Here is a 22,762-nt window from a genome sequence, read left to right on the forward strand (position 1 = left end):
TTTGTAAAGCCTTTCAAGGAATATCCGTTTATAACTTGTGTTGGTACACAAGCAGATTCGTCAATTACTCTTCTTTTTAATTCATCAATGTCTGCAGGTTTTTTATAAACATTATGTTTCAATACCCCCAAAAAAGTAGTCTTTTACTTTTATCAAGTATTGCAATTAATTTTTTAATTTTACTTTTTTATAAGTGATTAATATCTCATGGCAGGTTGGCTAAAGTAGTTTAGTTGGAAACATTTTAGTTTTAATGAGAAAATTTCAAACAATGGTTCAGCTAAATGCACAGTTCTCTATGAATAATTTCATTCAGAACTTTCTAATTCATATCATTATGACACCTAGTGTCATACTGAATTATAAAACTGACAATTTAAAAAAAACAAATGGTAGAATTGTTTACATATGTATCTTCTGTGCAGATTAATGGCAAATCTTAAACCAATCAATCACTGTGCTACAGCCATTGTTAATTACAGTGACTTTAGAATATTAATTCTGTAGAAGTGTATTCATCAGTCTGTAGAGAAGTAAATTTATTTAATATTTATTAATATTATAAAAGTATTTTTCATTCATAAACCCTTCTTTGTGTTAGTTTCTGTTAGTTTAAAATTGTTGCTTCTCATTTATAATTTTATTATTGCATCTTTTTGTATATCATATTGAGATTTAAAAAAATGTATAAAATTAATCATTAACTGTATTCATAAATCTAAGGAGACATTATTGTGCTTGCCTAGGAAATTATAATTATAATTATAATGGTACTCTTGGTTTAACCGCCAGTTAAATACTTTGTAACTTGAAAACTGTTAGCATATAAAATATTATTATATTCTCTAGATATAGTTAAACTACCTTGATTTTAAGATATGAACTGCATCCACAAAATAAATATGGTATAACCTATATTGTCACCCATGTTATAATATTTAAGTTACAGTTACGCAATAATATTATTACATTCATTAACTACAACTCAAAATCATTTTGCTACTTTACAACTGTAAATGTGATTTGTAGCAGTGAAACTTTATGTAGAGTTTCTGTACATAACAGTTACACATAACAGTTAAACTGTACATGTACAGTTTATGTTCAGTTTCAACTTTCTGTATTAACTATATATAAGTTGGAATGTAATTTACAATCCATGACTCAATTTTTTAATTGAGGCAAGAAATATTATAATTGTGTCAATTTTTCTAATGATGTTGTAGATAAGAACAGAAAGCATACAAGATAGGAAACAACTCTGAAAACTGACCAGTAAAAGTTAATTCTAAAGCTGTCAATTTATTGACAGCTATTCTGTAGTCACTTACATTTGGTTATGATTGATATGCCTTGGTATTAAGATTCAACTTTATTATTAATTAACTGTTCTGTAATGGCTAACCATAACAGATAAGATCACTTATCTTACTTTAACTAGGCTAACAGACTATTGTGTCACTGTAAACCAAACTTAAAAAACCAAAGATAGATGTATGAAAGAAGAATTAACCCGTTTATTAATAAATATTTTTGCGGTTATCACAAAAAATTAAATGAACAAGCAAAATCTACATGTATTTAACATGTGATTTGTTATATATCATATAAAATAATATTTTAATAAAAAAATAAAAACAGAATTCACTAAAAAATGGATGTAAACAAATTTTGTTTACCTATTATCTATGTAAATTATTTAACCAGTAATGAAAAAATAAAAATTAGTAAATGTATAACTTTTTAAATTTTATGCTTACAGCAAGATATCATTATTAGGTCCTTTTGGAAGATCTGGGTTTGCACCTTGGGGTTGCATCAGTAATGGTGAATGGCAGTTATGATCAGTTGGAGAGACTTCTTTGTACATCCTGTGATAAAAGAAACGCAATTATGTGATACTGATGGAATAACAACTAATTATTCATTTTTAAAAAGCAGACAAGTTCTGTTATTAATGATAAATAAAATTGCATTTGCTAGTGTTATTTAATTTATGATTTTCTTTATAGAAACTAAATCTTCATATAGAGAAATAGTTTCTGTAAGATTTTAAGGTTGTCAAAAACAATTCTAACCTTATTTTCTTTAGTTTCTTGAAAACACTGTACAATGCAGTTTTTGAAAACCTTGTAGTTTTGCTATGACTGAGATTTGTTGTGGAATAATATCTTGAAGAATAAAATGATTTTGAATGAATAACATTAAATAATTATTATTTCCAGACTAATAACATGGTTTGTTCTGTTCTGAAGTAGTAGATTATATTTGAGGTTAAATCTAATACTGTCTTATTTTAATGAAAAAATAAGCATATAAAAAGATGACTGTTATTTTATGTGCGATCAACATCAATTAACTTTCCATTTGTGAAGTAACAATTATTTTATAACCAAGATTTAAAACAATAAAATAATAATTCAAAGTTTTATTTTTATGCTGTTTAACTTTAAAATACTTGGATTAGTGCAATAAGATATTAAAGTTCTTTAATATAAATGTTTGCATAAGATACAGACTTTTTTTAGTAAGATTTGAGTATTTTGTGTGTTAACTCTATAATAATTTTTCTGTGTATTATTTCATCAGAATCTTAAAGTACAGATTTTCTTTATACCAATTTTATCCTATTTGATGTGGTTTCGAATTTACTGACTTAATTGGTGCCAGCAAAGCTTGCATTATACTGTTCACATTAAGAATTAATTTTGGTTTATAATTTTATGTTAACCAGCAAAACAGAATATAATAACACTTTTAAAAATATTGAAAATTAACTACTCACTTTCAAAAATCTTTTTTTTCTTTAAAAAATTTATTTACAATTAGTTACATTTTTATAGAAATCTTAAGTAAATTATCTCATACATACACGTTAAAAACAAATCCACACTGAAATCCCTAAAAAATTGTATACTAGTACTATATAGAACTTCTGAGGGTGGAACTTAGTACATACACAATGCAGTTTTGAAAAACTGTTCTATGAGTGAGTAGTACAGTAGAAAACAATAACAATAAGTAGAAACAGAGAGGAAGTAAATGAAGGATTGATTAATGCACAACACTCGATGGGTGTAATTATACTGTGGCGTTACTAAGGTCCAGTACATGTAACATAAGTCATAACATCTAAGTCATCTAACATACTCACTGTTGTCTAGGAGGTTTACCACCAAGTGGTTAATATGGTCATTTAGCCAAACTTCATATTTCAAATAGAAATGTAATTCTTTCTTGATGTACCGTAGATCCAAATATTCATAGACTTCACTATTTTTAGTAAACCACAGCGCTTCAGCTGTACACCTTGCTAGTTTGTTCTGAAACTGCTGTATTATTTCTACATTTAACTTGCTTGCCATGTCCCATAATTGGATGCTGTATATCCACACAGGTTTCAAAATAGCTGAGTATAAAAGTAGCATATTAGATAAAGATAATGCAACCCTCCTGCCTAGGAGCTAGGACACCAGTAAATTTCCTTGAACTTCATGTTAAGTTGGTTTCTTTTCTCCCTCACATGAACCTTCTATGCCAAACAACAACCAACGTGAACTTAACCCACTTTCAGTATGTGGGATTAAAATGCTATCAACATGGACCCATGGGCATTTTCCTCTCCTTATTGTGAATGGCACATGGCTCAACTTTGATTGATTCCATGTAATCAGCCATCTGCTGATTAGATTTGTTTCTGATTGAGATTTCTGATGAGAAACCATAGTTGTTATTAACAGCCAGAATAACTGTGTCATTGGCAAAAGAAGTGATGCTGACTCCATTTTCTATTTTCAATATTATATAGAAATTTTACTTCCAAAAGACTTTTTCATACTAATTATGCAATACCTTCTTCAGTTAAGTTACTGATGACACAACTGTCAATAAAACTTTTGTTAAAGGGGTTAAAAAATACTATTAGTGTATAGTTAAATAATATATTTGATCTCTGTCATACCTTTTTTCCAATACAATTTTGGTTGTGTGCATGTTTAAGATTTTCATGATGCATTCTTTCTGTTTCTATGAGATTATGTAATTTAAAATGATTGATTCTGTTGTGTTTCTTTTATACATTCAGTTACAACTCAATGAAACTAATAGAGAAATAAATATCTAAATTCCAAAGTAAATTTTGGGTACAGTATTTTAAAGTTAATTATGTGAAAAGTTTAAATAATTATTATCAATTCTTTGGTTGAATTATAAATTCATTTTCTTTACTATTAATTTTTATTAAAATATATCTTATATATCTTTCATCTATATATCTTTATTTTTCCTGATTTTATATTTCTGTGTTTTCATTTATTTATTTGAAGATTTTAAAGAATTAATTATGGTTTTAGAAAATTAAGGCCAATTTCTGCTATTGGGAGTACATTAAACCTTTAATTTTAAAGCAGGCAGTTCAGTGTTTAATTTGAAATTAATTATTAATTTTGTGAAGCTATTAAAATGAGTTACTTACTTTTGACATTCATTTTCATTTTTTCCTTTGTGTCTTCGATTATTATTCCCTGCATGAGGGAGTGGAGGAGAAACTGGAGCAGTACTTGGAGTCGGTGTTGATACTTCTAAAACTGGTACAGCCTTTGATTCAACCTCAGGCTCACTGAAAATATTAAAATATATTTTTAATGGCTTTACTGGATTTTAAACTAACAAAAACAGACTCTTTTAGCGCTTATACTAAAATTAAAAATTTTAGGTCATATTTGGATGTGAAAATGATAGAATTACATGATTTTTCTTACCATTGGAATTTAATTGAAAATTAATTTTATTTACGTGTTGATATGATTTGATGCTTAATCAGGAGATATTTTATAAAGAATTTAATTTATTTTAATTCAGATCTTTATTTATTTTTAAACATCTTTTAAATAATTTTTACAGAAATTTGTTATCACACTGTGATATACATATTGTCTATTATTTGTAAATAAGTCACATAGTTTGTATAAAAACTCATCTTTTGAATGAATAAATTATATACATTTTTTTAACTAATCTGAAAGCATTATGTTAAAAACCATAAAATGTTTTTATAATCATTTTATTAACTGTTTCTATTTGATCCTGCACTTCAGTTTATAGAAATCATGTTTTTATGATTTAGAAAAAATGATGACGTGTACTTTATATAACTTATGTTATATCAATAATTGTAATGGTCTGTAATCTTTTAGAAGACAATGAACTACTCTGATCAAAGGGATCTCCTCTGTGGGTTGAATTGGTCCCTTCTATCCTCCATTGTTCCTAATCCTTCACGCATTTCCATTAGAATTTGGTATCGTGGCTCCATTTGTGGTTCTCTATTTCCTAACTGGGTGTTTTGCAAAAAAAAAACTAGACTAGTTGAGATTGAGTTACTTGATTGGTAAACTCAGATCTCCCACTTCCTAAAATCTGAAATCCTTCAAATTATTATACAAGAATATCAGTATTACTCAAGCAACTGTAAAAAAAATTATTTGATATTTGTAAAATGAAAATTACAATATTATTGCTGAATTACAGGTGTTCAGTAACTGAGAAATGTATCATCCATCCAAATCACTATTGGGCAAAAATGCTTAAATTTATAATATTTTTATTTAGCACAGCTGTAATTTATCCTCAAACATTCCTTACTGTATTTTGTTATCTCATAGCGTTGATCACTCTCTGTCTAAATACATTCAACCTTAGTTTTTTTTGGGGGAAGCAGCCTCAAAAAAAATTAAACTACTTAGTGCTGTAATTAACCATGTCGCTCATGCATGATTTTTTCCCTTTGTAAGTAGTCATTCATATATTCAAACCCTGGTACAGAGTGTGCAATTTAAAAGATGCCCCTTCACTCAGTAGTTTATACTAAATGCATACATTGGTATGAGATGGGTAAAATAACGTGGAAGATGTTAGTATGACTGGAGCTGGAGTGGGGAAAACTGTTTATTGCCCCCACATTTGAGTATTGCCAGTCTGTGTTGAGGATTGTCTTTTCAACATACTGCATAATCTTATGTTGTTTTCTTAAAATGCGGTTAACTGTTGAAGAATGTGTATTCATGATAGAAACTTATTTAGAGAGCAAAATCTTATGTAATGTATCGGCAAACATTCAGGACAAAGTTTGAAAAGGAAGCACCAGTGAAAAGTACTCTTCAGAAGTTAGTTAAAAAAATCCTGTGAAACAGGTTCAGTGTCCAGACCGTACTTGACACAGGTCAGTTTTAACAACACAGATTGTTCAAGATATTAAACTGGTAGTTGTTACAAGATCTTCTCAAAAATTTTTGCAGAGATTAAGCCAGGAATAGAACATTTCACTAGGTTCAGCCCACACTGCAGTGAGGAGAATGGTGAAATGTTATCTGCATCAAATGTAGGTTTTCCATGAGCTAACTAATGGCTAATTATGCTAAAAGGGTTCATTGCTGTCAGTAATTCAAGAACTTCATTAGAGGCAATATTGGTATTCTAGATCAAGTGTTTTTCACAGATAAAGTATGGTTTCACCTTGGTGGGTATGTTAATAGTCAGAAGTACTGGACCTGGGGTACTGAAAACTCACACATTTCCTTTGAATCTCCCCTACACCCAGAAAAAATAGGCATATAGTGTGCGGTTTCAAGGCAATGAATAATAGAAACCTTGTTTTTAAAAAACTATGAATGCTGCTGCATTCCACCAAGAAATTATCCAGTAGTTCATAACCTTACTGCAAGAGGATGGACATGACTGCTGGTTGCAACAGGACAGCACCATTTACCACACAACTCATTCTACTATGTAAATGCTACAGGATTTTTTGGGGGAAAGATCATTTCTAAAGGCTGTGGTCATGGGCACCAAGATCTCCCTGATCTGATAGTCCAGACTACTTTCTATGGAGTTACTTATAATAAATTGTTTATAGAGCAATCCACACATCCTGCAGAAATTGAAGACAAATATTACCAATTAAATCCAGGAAATAGGGTACAGCTAACAAAGATCAGCCAGGAAAATGGTCAAACATGTTGACAAGTGCATAGAAGTGGATGGGCCACATTTTCAACATATTCTGTAAATTAAAATGTAAGTTTTTGCTAATAAACTATTATTTATAGATTAAACTAAGTAATGGGACCTCATTTAAGTTGAACACTCTGTATATGATTGATTTCAACACTTTTGTCATGCTATTATTTCATGGATGATATCAGAATATGGTGAACAGCACTATTAGATCAAGTTTTATTAAAATTTGGTATACCCAAACAGAAATTATGTTAAGATGATGGTATGGGATATATAAAAAAAATCTTATTCCAACCAAAGAGAAATTTTTCAATTTAAAATAAATAAATTGAAAAGCAGTGTCAAAGTAATGTGAACGGTTTTTCCTTTTATTATGCAATTGTGCATCATGAATATGCCCATTATGTCTTTATGATAAGACCAACCTGTAGAAATTATGCAACTTTAATTTTACATAATATTAACGAATAATTCAGCTTTTTGTATGATTTTGCATGTGATGGTCAGTGATTGAAATTATTTTAATAATGTATGAAATTTTGAAATGACAAACTGAATAAAATTTTATAAATACATTTTTAATAACTCAAGCATTTTTTACTTGGTTTTTTGATAATTTTTAATAACTGGTGATCACCCAAGAGGGTGAAAACAGCAGCTCTCAGTTGTTTCAAAAGTTCATAGTTTTAATGATAATTAATCTTATCTCAAGCCTTTTCATTATTTTAACAGTAATCATTTAGGCATGTCTGAATCATTCATTATCCATTAATTATTCAATATTTAAATAAACTAATGTAAATTAGCAATATTATATGCTTTGTATATGATATTTTCTATTGTGAAAGATACAAATCTGTATTCAATGAAGACATGTTTTTGACACAAACAGTTCTTTTCTTGTATTGTTGAATTTACTTCCCAGAATTTTTATACCTTTAAATTTTGCCATTTACTTTTAAATTAAAAAAAATCTTTACTATTTAAACAATCACCACAGAATAATTTACCTGATAATTTTTTCCGGTAAAGGACTTTTACTTCTTTTTTTATCATCATTTTGCATCATTTCTAGTATCTGAGCAGCTTTAGTTTCATCATAGTCAACACTGTCCAATGCAATGGACACAACTCTTTCTGGTATGCTAGGATTTTTTTCTTGTAAACGCTGCTTCACTGTAAAATTATTAAAAAATCGATCAATGAAAAATATTCACTGATATTTATCAATGACTATAATTCAAATAATTTTATTACTACAATCCTCTTCTAATTTTCTTCCAAAAGGATCTTTCCATGTATATCCTTCTCAGAAAATGATATAGGGAGAGCAAATTTGTGCTAGGTGTTTTTTTCAGTATAAAAATGTATGAAACATTTTTTTACTTTTTTTTACCTTGGTAAAAGAAATGGAGAATAATTTCCTACAAAAAAAAAAACTATAAAAAAAAATAGAAAATTGTCAGATAATCTTTAAACAATTGTATGCACTTCTATTTATTGAACTTCACCTCAGTAGATTATCTGCCATATTAAAAATTGTAAATGCCTAGATAATATATGGTGGACAATTGAACATAACAATTTGATACTGCAAAGCAAAATCTTATTTAGAAAATAATAATTATGAAGACTGAAAGAAAAATATCATTAAAAAAATGATGGATGTTAAAAAGAAAGAAAATAAATGTTGTCACATATTATTATTTTTACTAGTATCAGCAGAGTCACAGTTAAATACTTGGCAGGAAGGCAATACCTTCTACAGTAGGTTGATCTGTTGAGCCTCCTTGTGAGAAGTCAACAAGTTGAGACTAGCCATACTAGTTAAATTTTAACTATACTATTCATTTCTGTCATCTGACTAACATTTTTTATTGGGTTCTAATTAACAGTATTTGGCTTCCTGGCTTCTGGTAAACTTAGGTTGTAACACAGTTACATGATTCTTACTATCACTTCATTAACAAAGACAAAATTTAAAGTCCTGATTATATAAAATAAAATCACACTAGATATCCTGGAGAGTTAAGGATGTCATAGTACATTCATTCAATTGTTTATTTTTTATTTAATTATTTTTAGTATCATATAAATCTATGTAGTTTATCAATATTGTGGCTACAGACGTATAACATTACAGACAAAAGATTGAATGAATATTATTGTAAAACATAAAATAACAAAGGTACAGTACTTCTATGTAAATCTTGTAATGCAAAATAAAAATTATTTTAATCTGTTGCATCTTAATTATTATACATTAAAAAATTCTGACATATAAGGATAATCCATACTAGTTGTGCCCACAGAATATTTTTGGATTGTTTTAATTAAATTTAAGCATTTAACAGTAATAGGTAAAGAATTAAAGATCTATATATTCATATTTGGTAAATAATGCTTATAAAGAGCAAAGTTGTAAATTGAATATTGAACTATTTCTCTGTTTCTATTAATATAGATAGCATAGATGTAAGTTACATTCCTTGAAAACAGAACTACTCTTATTTTTAACATACACTGACAATTCATAAATATAAATTTCACTAGTATGATATAATTTATTTAATAAAAGTTAATATCTTTATTATACATATTTTTTTTATTTTTAGGGCAGCAAACGTTTTAAATGTATCATTTATGAATCAGTTGATTCAAAATAGTGAACATATTTATTTATTAAACTGTGGTTTAAACCAAATCGTAAAGTACATAAATATTTCATTATTAATATTTGTAGAAAAAACTCTTTGATTATGAAAAACCTTGTTATTTGAAAGTTTTTTTTTTTATCATGTCAGGCATTGTAATTTATTTCAAAAAGCTTTAATTAGTTTAAATAAAAATTTTCATGTGCTTTTAAATTTAAGTAGCTTAAAGAACTAAAGATTTTTTTAAATTTTCATATCAAAACTTAGTTAATAATTCACATTTGAACAAGGTTTTCTTTATTAATTAATTCAGTTATTGAATATAATTTCACTAATTAAAGTAACTTTGTAAAGGAAGAGTCATGGAGATATCAAGATGAGCTTTTGATATTGATTTTTTCAAATTGCTTGAATTGTCCTACAAGTTGCTACATTAAAGATATATAACACTTTTGATTTAAGTAAAAGATTTTTTTAATATTTATTTTAATGAAATGTTTAACTTTTCTCTTTAGTATATTGTTAATAAACCTACATAAACTATATTCTTTTAATAAAGATATATAGATATAAATTACTTTGTTGTTTTTCCTCGACACTTCTCATTCTTGGTGGAGGTGGATGTGGTGGTGGTGAAGGAGGTGGTGGACTATCATGTTCATCCCTTTTCTTAAGAGATACTCGTGGAGGTGGTGTATCTCGTTTATCAAATCCCATTAATAAAAGCCTTTCTGTCGCACGATGTACATTATTGTCTGCATTACAAAGTGTATCTAATAATAATGTCTCTTCAACTACAGGAAATACGCTTTTTAAGTATCTGAAAAACAAATTATAAGGAAATTATTAAAGAAAATATATTTTTACTTAAATTTATATATAAAATAAACAGTTGTAAAAATTATTTTAGTTATGTACATTGTTTATTGAATGAAGTATATGTTATTTCGTTTGGCAATTACTACAATTCTGCAGCCAGAACTAAGAAGATGTTAGATAACAAAAGGCACCAGATTATCGGGAAAAAACAACTCTGATACAATGTAAAAATTAGGTTAATTAAATGACGCTTTACTGTTCATTGAACAGTATGATAAAATGTGATATCATATTTAAAAATGTTAAAATTATTAACAATTTGCTTCCAAATTATGTGAAAATTAATTCTTCACTTGGTATTTTTTTAACTAATTACACAGCTTCTTTTCAGTGAAGTTACAAACAGCTCTGTTGCTCTGTTATAGGTAGCACCCATCTTAAAAAGGATAAAAACCCATTAAGTATATAATTGAATACTATATTAAATCTGTCATATTCTTGAATAAATTATTTTTGTAAAAATGTTGTGTTTCATATTATTATATTTTGTATTTTAATAAATTAATATTTTTCATATCATTCAAGTGGGTTGATATCAATGTAGAAACGAAGTCTCAGCATGCTTGAATATTATGAAATTTTCATTCATGTGTATTAAAAAAAACCCAATATAGATCAATACATTATCAATCACATACACATACAAGGTGTTTCCTAACCTTTTTAAGACAGGTACCTTTAACAGCATCACTTCTTTAAACCCCTCTAAAGAATGCTAATTTATTCTGAAAGGTGCTTGGGAAGAAGAAATTTTATACTTTGAAAATCAGCTAGTTGTTTAATGTAATTTTTTTTTATAATAGAATCTTGTATATACAAAAAGAAAAGGTTACTTTAAAAGTATATTTTGTGTTTATTATCAAGATAGATTTTAGTTTGTTGAATAGAATTATAATTTATTATTAATGTTTTACATATTAGAGATAGATATTTTCTTAGATTTTCTCTTTCAGCTATTCACTATCTCATTCAGGGTAATTTAGTAAAAATTAAACATAGTACAAAAATTAATATTAATGTCTTTTTAGGTGATAATACTATAAAATAATAATCATCATTGTGAAGTTTATAATTGTAATGATTTGTTTCCTTTCTTTACGTGTTTCTCAAACACAGTAATTAATATTGTTTTAGGGATTGTCATCTTAACAAAATCTAGAAAGAATTTTTAGGCTACATAAGAAAGACATTTTATCAAATCACGGTATGGCACTTTATGTTCTCATATGGTAAGGAATTTGGGAATATGAAATTTGTTGAAAATCTTATCTATAATTTATTAATAACCACCTTCATTATTTATTTATGAAGCAGATATAATTTCTGTTAATTTTTGGAAGAGAAGTATTTAAATTTACTCATATAAATACAACTCCAGAAGTGGAACAAATAAGATTTGTGGAGGTCCATATAACATTATTTGAATGTAAGCCATTGTATGTATAGTCAAACTTCATGAAGAAATTATGTATGACATTAATACGTTAAAAAATAAATCAGTTTTAGTTGAAGAATGTTTTTATTCCATTTATAAATTTCTTTTCCTCCTCAATAATTAGTACTAAGAAGTAAGATTATCATAGGTTTAGGGTTAGATTAGGTTCAACTTTTGACTTTCTCTTTTATCAATACTGTGTCACTAGGACATGATATTGTTAAAAAAAGTTTTTTTTTTATCAAATAAGTTCTAGTGGATGATCTAATTATGCTAATATGTATAAATAGAATATTTAATCCTCATAGAATTGTTTTTTCTGGTGCTTGTTTTTATAATTTTTTTTTATGTTTATCTCATACCAGTGTTCTAAAAACATAACATTTATAACAGTAATCTTATCTAGTTAACTATCTTTCCAGGATAAATAAATGTCAAAATAATGAAATGCATTATTATACCACAAAAAAAAAGTAACAGGTATCACAATACAAATGCATCAATGGGGCATGCTCACATTATTCTGGCACTAATTTAATTCCATGATTACATATTACCAAAATTTAAAAAATTGCAGTATAACCTTTTCTATAACATTCAGGAATTTGAACAAGAAATTTAAAAAAAAATATTTACTACTCATAATAATTTTAAGTTGCTGTAAATCTAGATAACTATATTAACCAAGTAGTAATTATTTCATAAATATCAAGATATGGTATTTCTAATTATTATGTATTAAATATCTCAACTGTAATAGTGGATTATATAATTTATGCTTAGTTTTAGGGAATGGAAGTTAGATTAATAGTATTTGTATTAACATTGAATAAATTTGAATTAATTAATTTACAAAATATGATGTATCCTATACAGTTTTACCATCTTTAAAATAGATGCTTTGTAGAAGGAATTTACTTAACTTTTTATATTACAATTTAGCTAATATACGTATTTCGGTTTCAAATATCTACAATGTTTTTCAATCTTCCTCAGTACTTTTTTTTAACATGTTTACTCTTGTATTACCATTCTGATATTCTCTTATGTTCACACATGCATGGGCACACACACACACACATACCCTCTGACCATACCATCTTGATTGAATTTAAATCAGGATGGTAAGGTGGAAGCCCACTTGATGCCCACTCTTATGATACGGAGCATTGTCAGTAGTTACTACTAGCTCAGGAGAAAGGTTAGGAACTAATTTTTCTTCAGCTCATTTCAAATAATTTTTAGTATCCATGCTGTCATGGTAACTGCCACTTTTTGATTTTGCTGTCTAAGTTAACATTGCATTTGGAATAAAGCCCATTTCACCTCCAGCATGAATTATAATTAGTCATTCACATTTACTTATTGGTAAATAAAGTCCTGCTGCACCGCTGTCATCAGCCCATGATTTTGGGTTGAATGAAATGATTAAACATAGAATTCATATAACTATACATTTGCCCGGTTACATTTTCTAAAATCATTGATTGCCTGCAAATATGAAATCCTTTTCTGCTTAATATCATGTTTTTAAATTTTAATTTTCCTTTTGTTTTGTTTTGCGCTCCTTAAAACCCCATTATTTCAAAATGCTTCTTTGACTAGTTTCTCTGCCATTAAAATTAATTTTCATTTTCATTTCTTCACAAGTTTTTTAACTGTTAGCAGTTCCCCTATCTTTGAGTGATACTCTTTCACAGTTTGTCTAATCACACCTTTATCAAAATCATCTAATTCGATAATTGGTCTAGAATTTTTTTTTCTTTTTCAGGGTGATGAATGAACATTCTACATTCTGCCCCCCCCCCCCCCCAGATAGAAGAAGTTTATTTTTTCTTTGCTAGAAATGTTACAGGCAGTTGCAGTTCTCTCTTCACACTTCTGTATAACAATAATACTGATCATTTTTTAATTTACCTATAGCTAAAGATTCTTTCTTCGTAAAATCATACATGTAAAATTAACAATTTCATGCGCCTGTCTGAAGTTTTTTACCATTTCCAAGATTTTGCCCCTGTAGATTTACTATCTATAACAACCTACTGGGAAATTGGAAGTTTTTTGTCTTGAAAGTTGGTTAATTTTGTAAAAGTAATTGTCAAAAGTGTTATCAAGCTGAAGATTTAAACCCAAAATCATGGATTCTTTACAAAAAAAATTATTTTATACATCTGTTGAAAATTGACCTAGTAATTTTTATTTGAAATATATGAAGATTTGGCTTTTTTTTGTCATGTCAGGTGGCTTTTAACCATCATACACACAATGTTGTTTATGCTTAATCTAATGACTGACAATAGTTTCTGTTAGTTTAAATTTAATAGCCTGTAGTCTGGTTACTTCTTGTAATTAAATTACACTGTGGATGTACAGTTTGCATTAAAATTTATACCCTTCAGTGATGTAGCAGTACAAATTATTGTACTTCTACATCATTATCACTTCACAGCATGAAACATGATTATCACTTCACAGATTAATTTGATCCTCACTCATAGTAGCAATAACTATTATACAAAGACTGGCATTTATAATAAGATATAATAGGTCTAATGTTGTGGAAAGGTTATAAATTTCTTTCTCGTACGAATACTCTGCTGACTAATATATATATATATATATATATATATATATATATATATATATGTGTGTGTGTGTATTGTAACTAGACCGGTATAACGGTCCTGAGTAATAGATTCCTGCCAATTATGAGGAAAGTAGTAGAAAATATAATAATGGGAGGAATCCAGAAAAGGGCTAAAGAAACCCTTTTAGTAAAGCTAATAGGTTTGTTTAACAATCATTTTTTGTAATACTGCCCACTGACATACCTAAACAAATGTTATTCCATGAGAAGAGTTACTGAACCAGAGTAGGAATCTCATGGGAAAATGTGAGGCTGGACGATCATTCATATGCTTCGAGTTGGTTCCGGTCCTACAGGTATAGAGGATAGGAGTATAAATATTCTGCAGAAGACTAGTTTACAGCCTGCGAGATGAGTTCTAAGCGGAGTTATTATGCGAGTTTAAAGCAAGATTATTATGTGAAGAGGTTGGTGAAGGAGCGAACTTCTAGTGTGTACATTCCAGTGTGGAAGTACATGTAAAAAAGAAATAGTTTGGCGAGTTACTGTTAGACTAAGATTAGCAGTCATGCTAATGTCTTTTGTCAATGGGACTGAATTCTGGTTTTCAATATTTAATTAACTGTAAATAAATCCTGACAATTACTTTAAATTCTGTTTTGTATGTAATCATTTTTTATTATTATTATTATTAATATTAATGTTATGGTTGTTATTACTATGATTATTATTTGTTTATTATTATTATGGTTTGCTTTTGTCATTATTGATACTATTATTGATTATTATTGCGAGTTGTTTATTATTCTTATTGTCATTGTTAATTACTGATTGTCTTATTTTATTTATAAACGAATAAGTTGTAATTATATAAACATTTTCAATTGTCAATCTTTCAATATCTTGATCTAGCTGGTAACACGCGACAATATATACATACAGGTGATTCAAAAATATGCGGCAATCTCTCGGGAGCTGATTCTATAGCTAAAAATAGTAAAAAAGGTTCATATAAGCATAGATTCGAAATGCTTTATTAGGGAATAACAGCTACCAAAAGATTTCGCCTGGATTTCGGTTCCTCGGGGTAATGAAGACTTTCTGAAATTCTGGGAAGGTAAATTAAGGAGCGAATTTAGTTGTTTCTTATGGTTTTTGAACTGAAAATATTAAAAAAAATGGTTCCCAGAACTGTACCTCCATTAATTTGAAAGATATCTGAAGTAAAACACAAAAACTGGAGGTAAAAATAACATGTTTTTGGATTTAACGTAAGAAAACATTGTTAAATTGTTAATTAAGTAAGTTGTTAAACTTAATATACAAAAACCCGCTTACCAACAATTGAATTCGAAGCGTTCAAGCGCTTTCGTAATTAAATTCCATCTTCAGGAACTCTTACATTCGTTCTATTTGTAATATTTATTAAAACTTCTCATGTAAACTATAAAAAATCATGATATTTGTTTAAAACATAACAGGTAGTTGTCATGTGTTATAAAATTATGTCAACGTAAACATGTCATAAACTGTCAATTTGGTGGTCTCAACTGTTGTGTTAAATTGGATATGGATCAGTTTGGTCAACATAATCTATTACTACTATTTAATACCTGCTTGTATAACATGTCATTATCAAATTTTATCTGTTCGTTTATTAATCTATTATTATTTAAATATATATATATATATATATATATATATATATATATGATATTTTTCTAAAATATAAATATTATATATGTTGTTAGAGTAATCGAGTATGTTAATAAATTTTTCTGGGCCTTAATTTAATTCTGAAAGAGCTTGAACGCTTCGAATTCAATTGTTGGTGAGCGGGTTTTTTTAATATTAACTTTAATTTTATACTTACACCAACGGGCCATGCTTAACAAAATTAATATAATTAAGTAATTTTTTTTCAAATAGAAATGTAGAAAACTTAATTCTGAAAAGATTCCTGTACATTACTTAAGAAAAAATTAAATACAGTATATTGAAGTGTAACTTCATTAAAAAAAAAAAAAAACAGACAATTGTGAAAAAAATTTAACAGCATGAAATAACTAATTTTGTCCATAGGTTGTTAACAGCTTTTAACATAAAATGTAATTTACCTTTGAAAGTAATGGAAAAATGACATTAAGAACTAGTGAAAGGGTTATTAATTACCTTCAAAGTTACTCGAAGTGGCCCCCGTTTTGTTGAATACATGATTTCACTATACGAATCCATTCTTTAATAGCGCGTCTCATAATGTTAGGAGTAAGTTCCCGCAGCTTTTATTATGCGATTCCTTAGTTCCTTTTGAGTTTTAATCTGTTTTGAATAAACAGTTGACGTCATCCAACCCCATAGAAAAACTCCAATAGTGTGAAGTCGGGATATTGTAGTGACAATTTCACTGATCCGTTTCAACCAATCCATTGTCTACCGTATATATTATTTGCATTACATTAGTAGATTCTCTACATTAATAGAAAAATAAGGAAGTGCCCTGTCGTGCATGAACCACTTCTCTAACCTGTTTTCATAAGAAATATTTTCTAAGAGGGTGAGCATGTTTGTTTCCAAAAAGTTTAAGTACGATTCTCATGTAAGCCTCCTTGGTAAGAAAAATGGACCAGCCAAATTATCACCTATAACACCAAACCATACATTAATTGAAAACGTATGCTGGAAATGTCTTGTCGCGCAGACTCATGTGGGTTATCATCCGCCCAAATATATATTTTTTTTTTTTTGGTGGCGAGGAACATTTTTATGTTATCATCGCCCAGAAAAAAATTTTTAAAACAATAACAAAAATAAAAACTTAAAGTAGAAATTTAAAAACATAATTAAAACTTAAACCAAAATATTAAACACAGAAACATTCTGTGCTTAATATTTATATTCCAACTACTGTAAAAACGCTATTAAAAGGTATGAAAAATACTAACACTTCGGAGAAATAAAAACACCCGGTCCAAAACTTCTTTATTATTGCCCAGAATTTGACGAAAATTCCTCGGCAATTTAAATTTACAACGCAAGGCCGCATAACATATGCAATCCATGAGGATATGGTGCACACTCAAGCGGCACTTGCATGGTACGCATAACGAGGCATTTCCGCCTAAATATGGCTGTTACAAAAATTTACTATTCCATTTCTTGTGAAGCATGATTCATCAGTTACCAGAATACGACGAATGAAATTTCAATTTCTTACCCGTTTTCTAGTTAACCATCGGCAGAATATCTTTCGTTTATTATGATCTTGCGGTAATAAGGCTTTGTACCCGTATAACAAGGAAAGGGTACAACTGTGCCTCATGAGGTTACCGCCATACGCTGGATTGTGAAATATTTAAATGCCGTGATACCCATTTGTTGCTTGTAGTTGGCAAAAATTGTACAGCATTCATTATTGCTTGTTCATTATTATGGTTTCTCGTACTTCGTTGACGACCAGTATATACTCGTTTTGGTTTAAAACTTCCGGTTTCTCTAAGTCGTCTCTCTACAGCTTCAGAGGTTTTGCAATCAGGTGCTCTTCGATGTGGCTTAATATCACGATATACTTGAATTGCAGCCAAACTATTTATTCTTCTTTACTTTACCGTAAATTAATAATTAATGTCATGTCCGTATACTCTTCAAATGAATTTGCCTTGTCTCCCATTAAGTATTAAAGAAAATTTAATTAAATTTTATAAAACCGGTTTTCTAGCTTGTACACACAATCTAAAAATTAATACATATATAATACTTATTACAATATAAAAACCACTATCAGGATTATTCAAACACTGTTTCAACAAGTTAATTGTTGATCAGCTGATATTGCCAACCTATGAAAACAAATTAATTAATTCTAATAAAAAAGAAGTAAATAAATGATCAGCTTATTTCCAACCTATGGACAAAATTAGTTATTTCATACTGTTAAAATTTATTTTCACAATTCAGTCTGTTTTGTTTTTTAATAAAGTTATATTTCAATATCCTGTATTCAATTTTTTCTTAAGCAACTCAGGAATCTTCTTCAGAATTAAATTTTCTACATTTCTAATTGAAATAAAAAGGATACAACTTAACAATTTAACAAAGTTTTCTTACGTTAAATCCAAAAACGTCTTTTTTTTACCCCCAATTTTTGTGTTTTATGTTAATATATTTTTTTAATTAATGGAGGTACAATTCTGGGACCGATTTTTTTTATATTTTCAGGTCAAAAGCCATAACAAACAACTAAATTCGACCCTTAATTTACCTTCCCAGAATTTCAGGAAGTCTTCATTTCCTCGGGGAACCGAAATCTTTCGCTAGCCGTAACTCGCTAAAGAAGCGTCTTCGAATCTATGTTTATATGAACTTTTTTTACTATTTTTAGTTATAGAATCAGCTCCCGAGATATGGCCGTATAATTTTGAATCACCTGTATATATACGAGTTCTGTTCAGAAAATAACCCAACTTTATTTTATTAGTTTAACAGATTATTGGTCTTTGTCTCCTTCAAAGTACTCCCTTTCTCTATTCACACACTTTTTCCAGCGGGATTTCCACTTTGCGAAGCAGTCCTGGATAGCTTCATTGGAAATGGCTTTTAAGGTCCGTGATGAATTTGCTTTAACGTCATTAATAGTTTCAAATCGGCGTCCTTTCATCACCGATTTTAATTTCGGAAATAAGAAAAAATCACAATGAGCTAGGTCTGGTGAGTAGGTACGCTGAGAGATGACAGTCATTTGATTTTTGGCACAAAACAGACGAATTGACAAGGATGAGTGTGCGGGTGTGTTGTGGTGAAGGAAGCATTAGTTGTGTCACCACAACGCTGCTCTCTTTTTGCGGATGTTATCATTTAACCGTTGTAAAACGTCTTGATAGTAATCACGGTTCATTGTTTTACACTAAGGCAAGAATTCAACATGCACAATTCCATTAAAATCGAAAAAAGACAAAGAGCATCACTTTGACATTGGATCGAGACTGACATCCTTTCTTGGGGTGTAAAGATCTTTTGCTAAGCCATTGTGATTGAACTTTTGTCTCAATGTCGTAGCCGTAAACCCAGCTTTCCTCTCGTTATGATACTTTGCATGAATGATTCATCGTCATTGGCTTTTTCAGGAAGTTGCCGAAAAACGTCCACTCGATGTTCTTTCTTCTGTTCGGTCATCAAACGAAAACAAACTTTGCTGAAATTCGATGCATGTTCAATTTTTCAGTCAAAATGTCATGATATGATTCAACTGAGATGCTAACCTCTTCTGCAAGTCTTCTGACAGTCAATCGGCGATTTGCACGCACCCGATTGTTATTTTCTGAACATGGGTGTCATCAGTTGAAGTCAAAGGCCTTCCGGTCGAGGATCATGTTCAACTGACTGACGATCGCTTTTTAATCGTGAAAACCATTCATAGCATTGCGTAAGACCCACAGCATCATCTCCGTAAGCTTCTTTCAAAAGTTGAAACGTTTCAGTGAAAGTTTTCCCCAGTTTCACGTAAAATTTCATGTTTTATCGTGACTCCCGATAATCGCTACTTCCACTTAAACACGTTGCACTCAAATAGCAGTAAAACGAAAACTAAACGAGATATCAACAATCCAAGAACACATGATTACGGAGGAGCGTAACACAATGCTGACAACCGCACTTCACTAAATATTTGTTGGCGCATAATAAAAAATGTTCTGTTACTTACATTATTATTTACTATAATTATTTATTATTTGTTGTAATTATTATATTGAAATTAATCTTTTTAAGATTCATATTATTCCTCTGTACTGTTAAATTATACTTTAAACTCTATTAATATGAACTACCTAATACAAAATATTGAGATAAAACATATCTTAACTTAATTTTATCATGAAAGTACTTTCTCAGGACCCCGAATCCTCAGTCATGATTAAATTATTTCAATTATGACTGAGAATGCGGGATCCCGCGAAAGTACTTTCATGATAAAATTAAGGTAAGATATGTATTATGTCAAAATTTTGTACTTGGTGGTTTATATGAACAGAATTTATAAAATTTACATAACAATATATATATATATATATATATATATATATATATACATGAACTCGTAGAAAATTCATAATTTAATCAAAATAAGTACATTTAACTATATTTATGTTCTCATTTTTTATATGCTATATTTAATTAATTTTCATTTAATTACAAATATTAATATAAAGCCAAAGGCTAAATATTAAAAAAACACATTTTTTCCATTATTTGGCATTTTTTTACACATTACAATAGTCATGAACTATAAAAAAAATAATAAGATGGCTGTTATTGGTGTAGGTTTGTAGTTACATCAGTAATACCTTTTTTAAATTTTATCAAAAATCAATCATAATATGTGCAATACAACCATATAATGCTTCCCTTCCCCACTAAAGGCATGTAGAAATTCTATGTTCTATTCATCCTTCTATATTTGCAATCAAAACATGTTTCAGTTAGCTAACTTTAAGAATGACTGAGTGTTACTTTGATCACACATTCAGTGCAGTTGAAATAAAATAGAAAATGTATCCTGATAATTGTTGGAAAACAACATTCCTTGGAGAGAAACATTAGGGCTCATGTTGCAGCTAGAATGCAACTTACTATCATAAATGAAGCAAAAAGTATAACAATTGTGCTGCTGCTAGGAAATATAATGTAATATAAACTAATATGCAATGATGGAAAATTCAAAAATATAATTTTAAAACATACAATCCAACCTGGCTGTCACCTGTGGACCAAAATATAGCAGTTTAAAGATTTAGAAAACCATTTAGATTAAGTGCTTCAAAACCCCATTTAATGATATCTGAAAATAAAAGTTCGTGAAATAGCAAATGAACTTAAGTTTTCTCCCAAACAGTTTAAAGCAACCTATAAATGATGTGTCAAAATGGCTTAACTTTATACCACTGAACCATTCTTGTTCAGATATGAAATAATTTAATGGAATGCTTTTCAACATTATATTACAAATTAAAATATAAACATGACTGCCTTCTAAGTCAAGTAGGGAATTTGGACCAAAAGCCTCTTTACTTTGACATTTTTGTAAGTACCATTATAAATAAAAAAGTAGAAAAATTAGTTTTGTTAAAAACATAAGGGAAAGAAGGTTTAAAATGATGACTACATAAACTCAAGCATAAGACAATGTTTGAGGGATTACTTCATATAAAATTACAATTAAAATAATGTATACAAGATGAAGACCTCACCATTCCTTAGCCTCCATACAACATTTCATAAGGAAAATATTTTGTGGGTGTGATTTAATTTCTTTTACTGCTGACAACAAATTGTTTACTTGGATAGTGACCTACAGATTCCAAAATTTACCATGAATTAAAGAAAAAAAGTATTTTGGGATTCAAAGAATATTTGTTCACCTAGAATTTTTATGATTGGTAAAAAAATTGTTAACTCAGTAGAGTATTAATCAATTCTGCTGAATTAAAAAAGGAAACCAGTAATATTTACCTGACAAAAAATAAATTAAGATTTAGTTTTATTCCTTCTAAATAATGCCTTGATTTGGTTCTATCCATTAGCACATATCTGGACTGCTGAAGAGATTTTTAAGAAGAAAAAAATTCAGTTATAATGATAAGGTGGTCATTGAAGCTGCAAAAACACTGGTTTAAGGATCAACTGTAAAAGATTATTTTGATACTGGATTAAAAAATTTACACTATGGAAAGAGTGTGTTGAAATTGAGTTGGTCTAAGTTCAATAGGTAAGAATTTTATTATCTTAAATAAAATCTATATAAAAAAATTTCTTATTATATTTGAACCACCTCATAATTTACTTTTGTGAAATTAATTCAATGCAGGTTGATTGCTCATGTTTTTATGTTGTTTAATTTCAAAATATTTTCAAGTATTGGATATTAAACATGTAAATTAACATTAGCTTAGTACAACATTTAGATCAAACTTATAAATAGCATCCTCCATGTGGATAAATCCCATATGTAAAGCTTATTAGGTTTCATTGATTATGACTACCCATTTGCACTTGAAAAGCTTCTCAATTAAACTGAAGTTCAATGGATACAACTTTTATAGTCTGATTTTTTATAGTTTTCTTTAATATTCATTGAAGTCTACTTTGCAAATCTAAAAAAGACTGTACCTTTTTATTTTTTACTTATATTTATGTTTT

At 28.7% G+C, this 22,762-nt stretch overlaps 2 protein-coding genes across 2 annotated transcripts in view; one reads left to right on the forward strand and one right to left on the reverse strand.

The window, feature by feature from the left end:
- LOC142328710 (sorting nexin-14-like) overlaps window positions 1-1,815 on the forward strand; it is a 106,061-nt gene extending 104,246 nt beyond the window's left edge. Inside the window, exon 21 of the mRNA XM_075372648.1 lies at window positions 1,763-1,815. The gene's annotated coding sequence lies outside the window, so the exon portion shown is untranslated. The remainder of the gene's footprint in view (window positions 1-1,762) is intronic.
- LOC142329190 (uncharacterized) overlaps window positions 1-22,762 on the reverse strand; it is a 46,980-nt gene that overhangs the window by 2,033 nt on the left and 22,185 nt on the right. Inside the window, exons 5-8 of the mRNA XM_075373584.1 lie at window positions 10,250-10,491; window positions 8,028-8,193; window positions 4,475-4,618; window positions 1,761-1,871 (exon numbers count right to left, since the gene is read on the reverse strand). Of these exons, the coding sequence (XP_075229699.1) occupies window positions 1,761-1,871; window positions 4,475-4,618; window positions 8,028-8,193; window positions 10,250-10,491 (663 nt within the window). The remainder of the gene's footprint in view (window positions 1-1,760; window positions 1,872-4,474; window positions 4,619-8,027; window positions 8,194-10,249; window positions 10,492-22,762) is intronic.

This window comes from Lycorma delicatula, chromosome 8 (genome assembly GCF_047948215.1).
Source record: "Lycorma delicatula isolate Av1 chromosome 8, ASM4794821v1, whole genome shotgun sequence".
In the NCBI taxonomy this organism is placed as follows: Eukaryota; Metazoa; Arthropoda; class Insecta; order Hemiptera; family Fulgoridae; genus Lycorma; species Lycorma delicatula.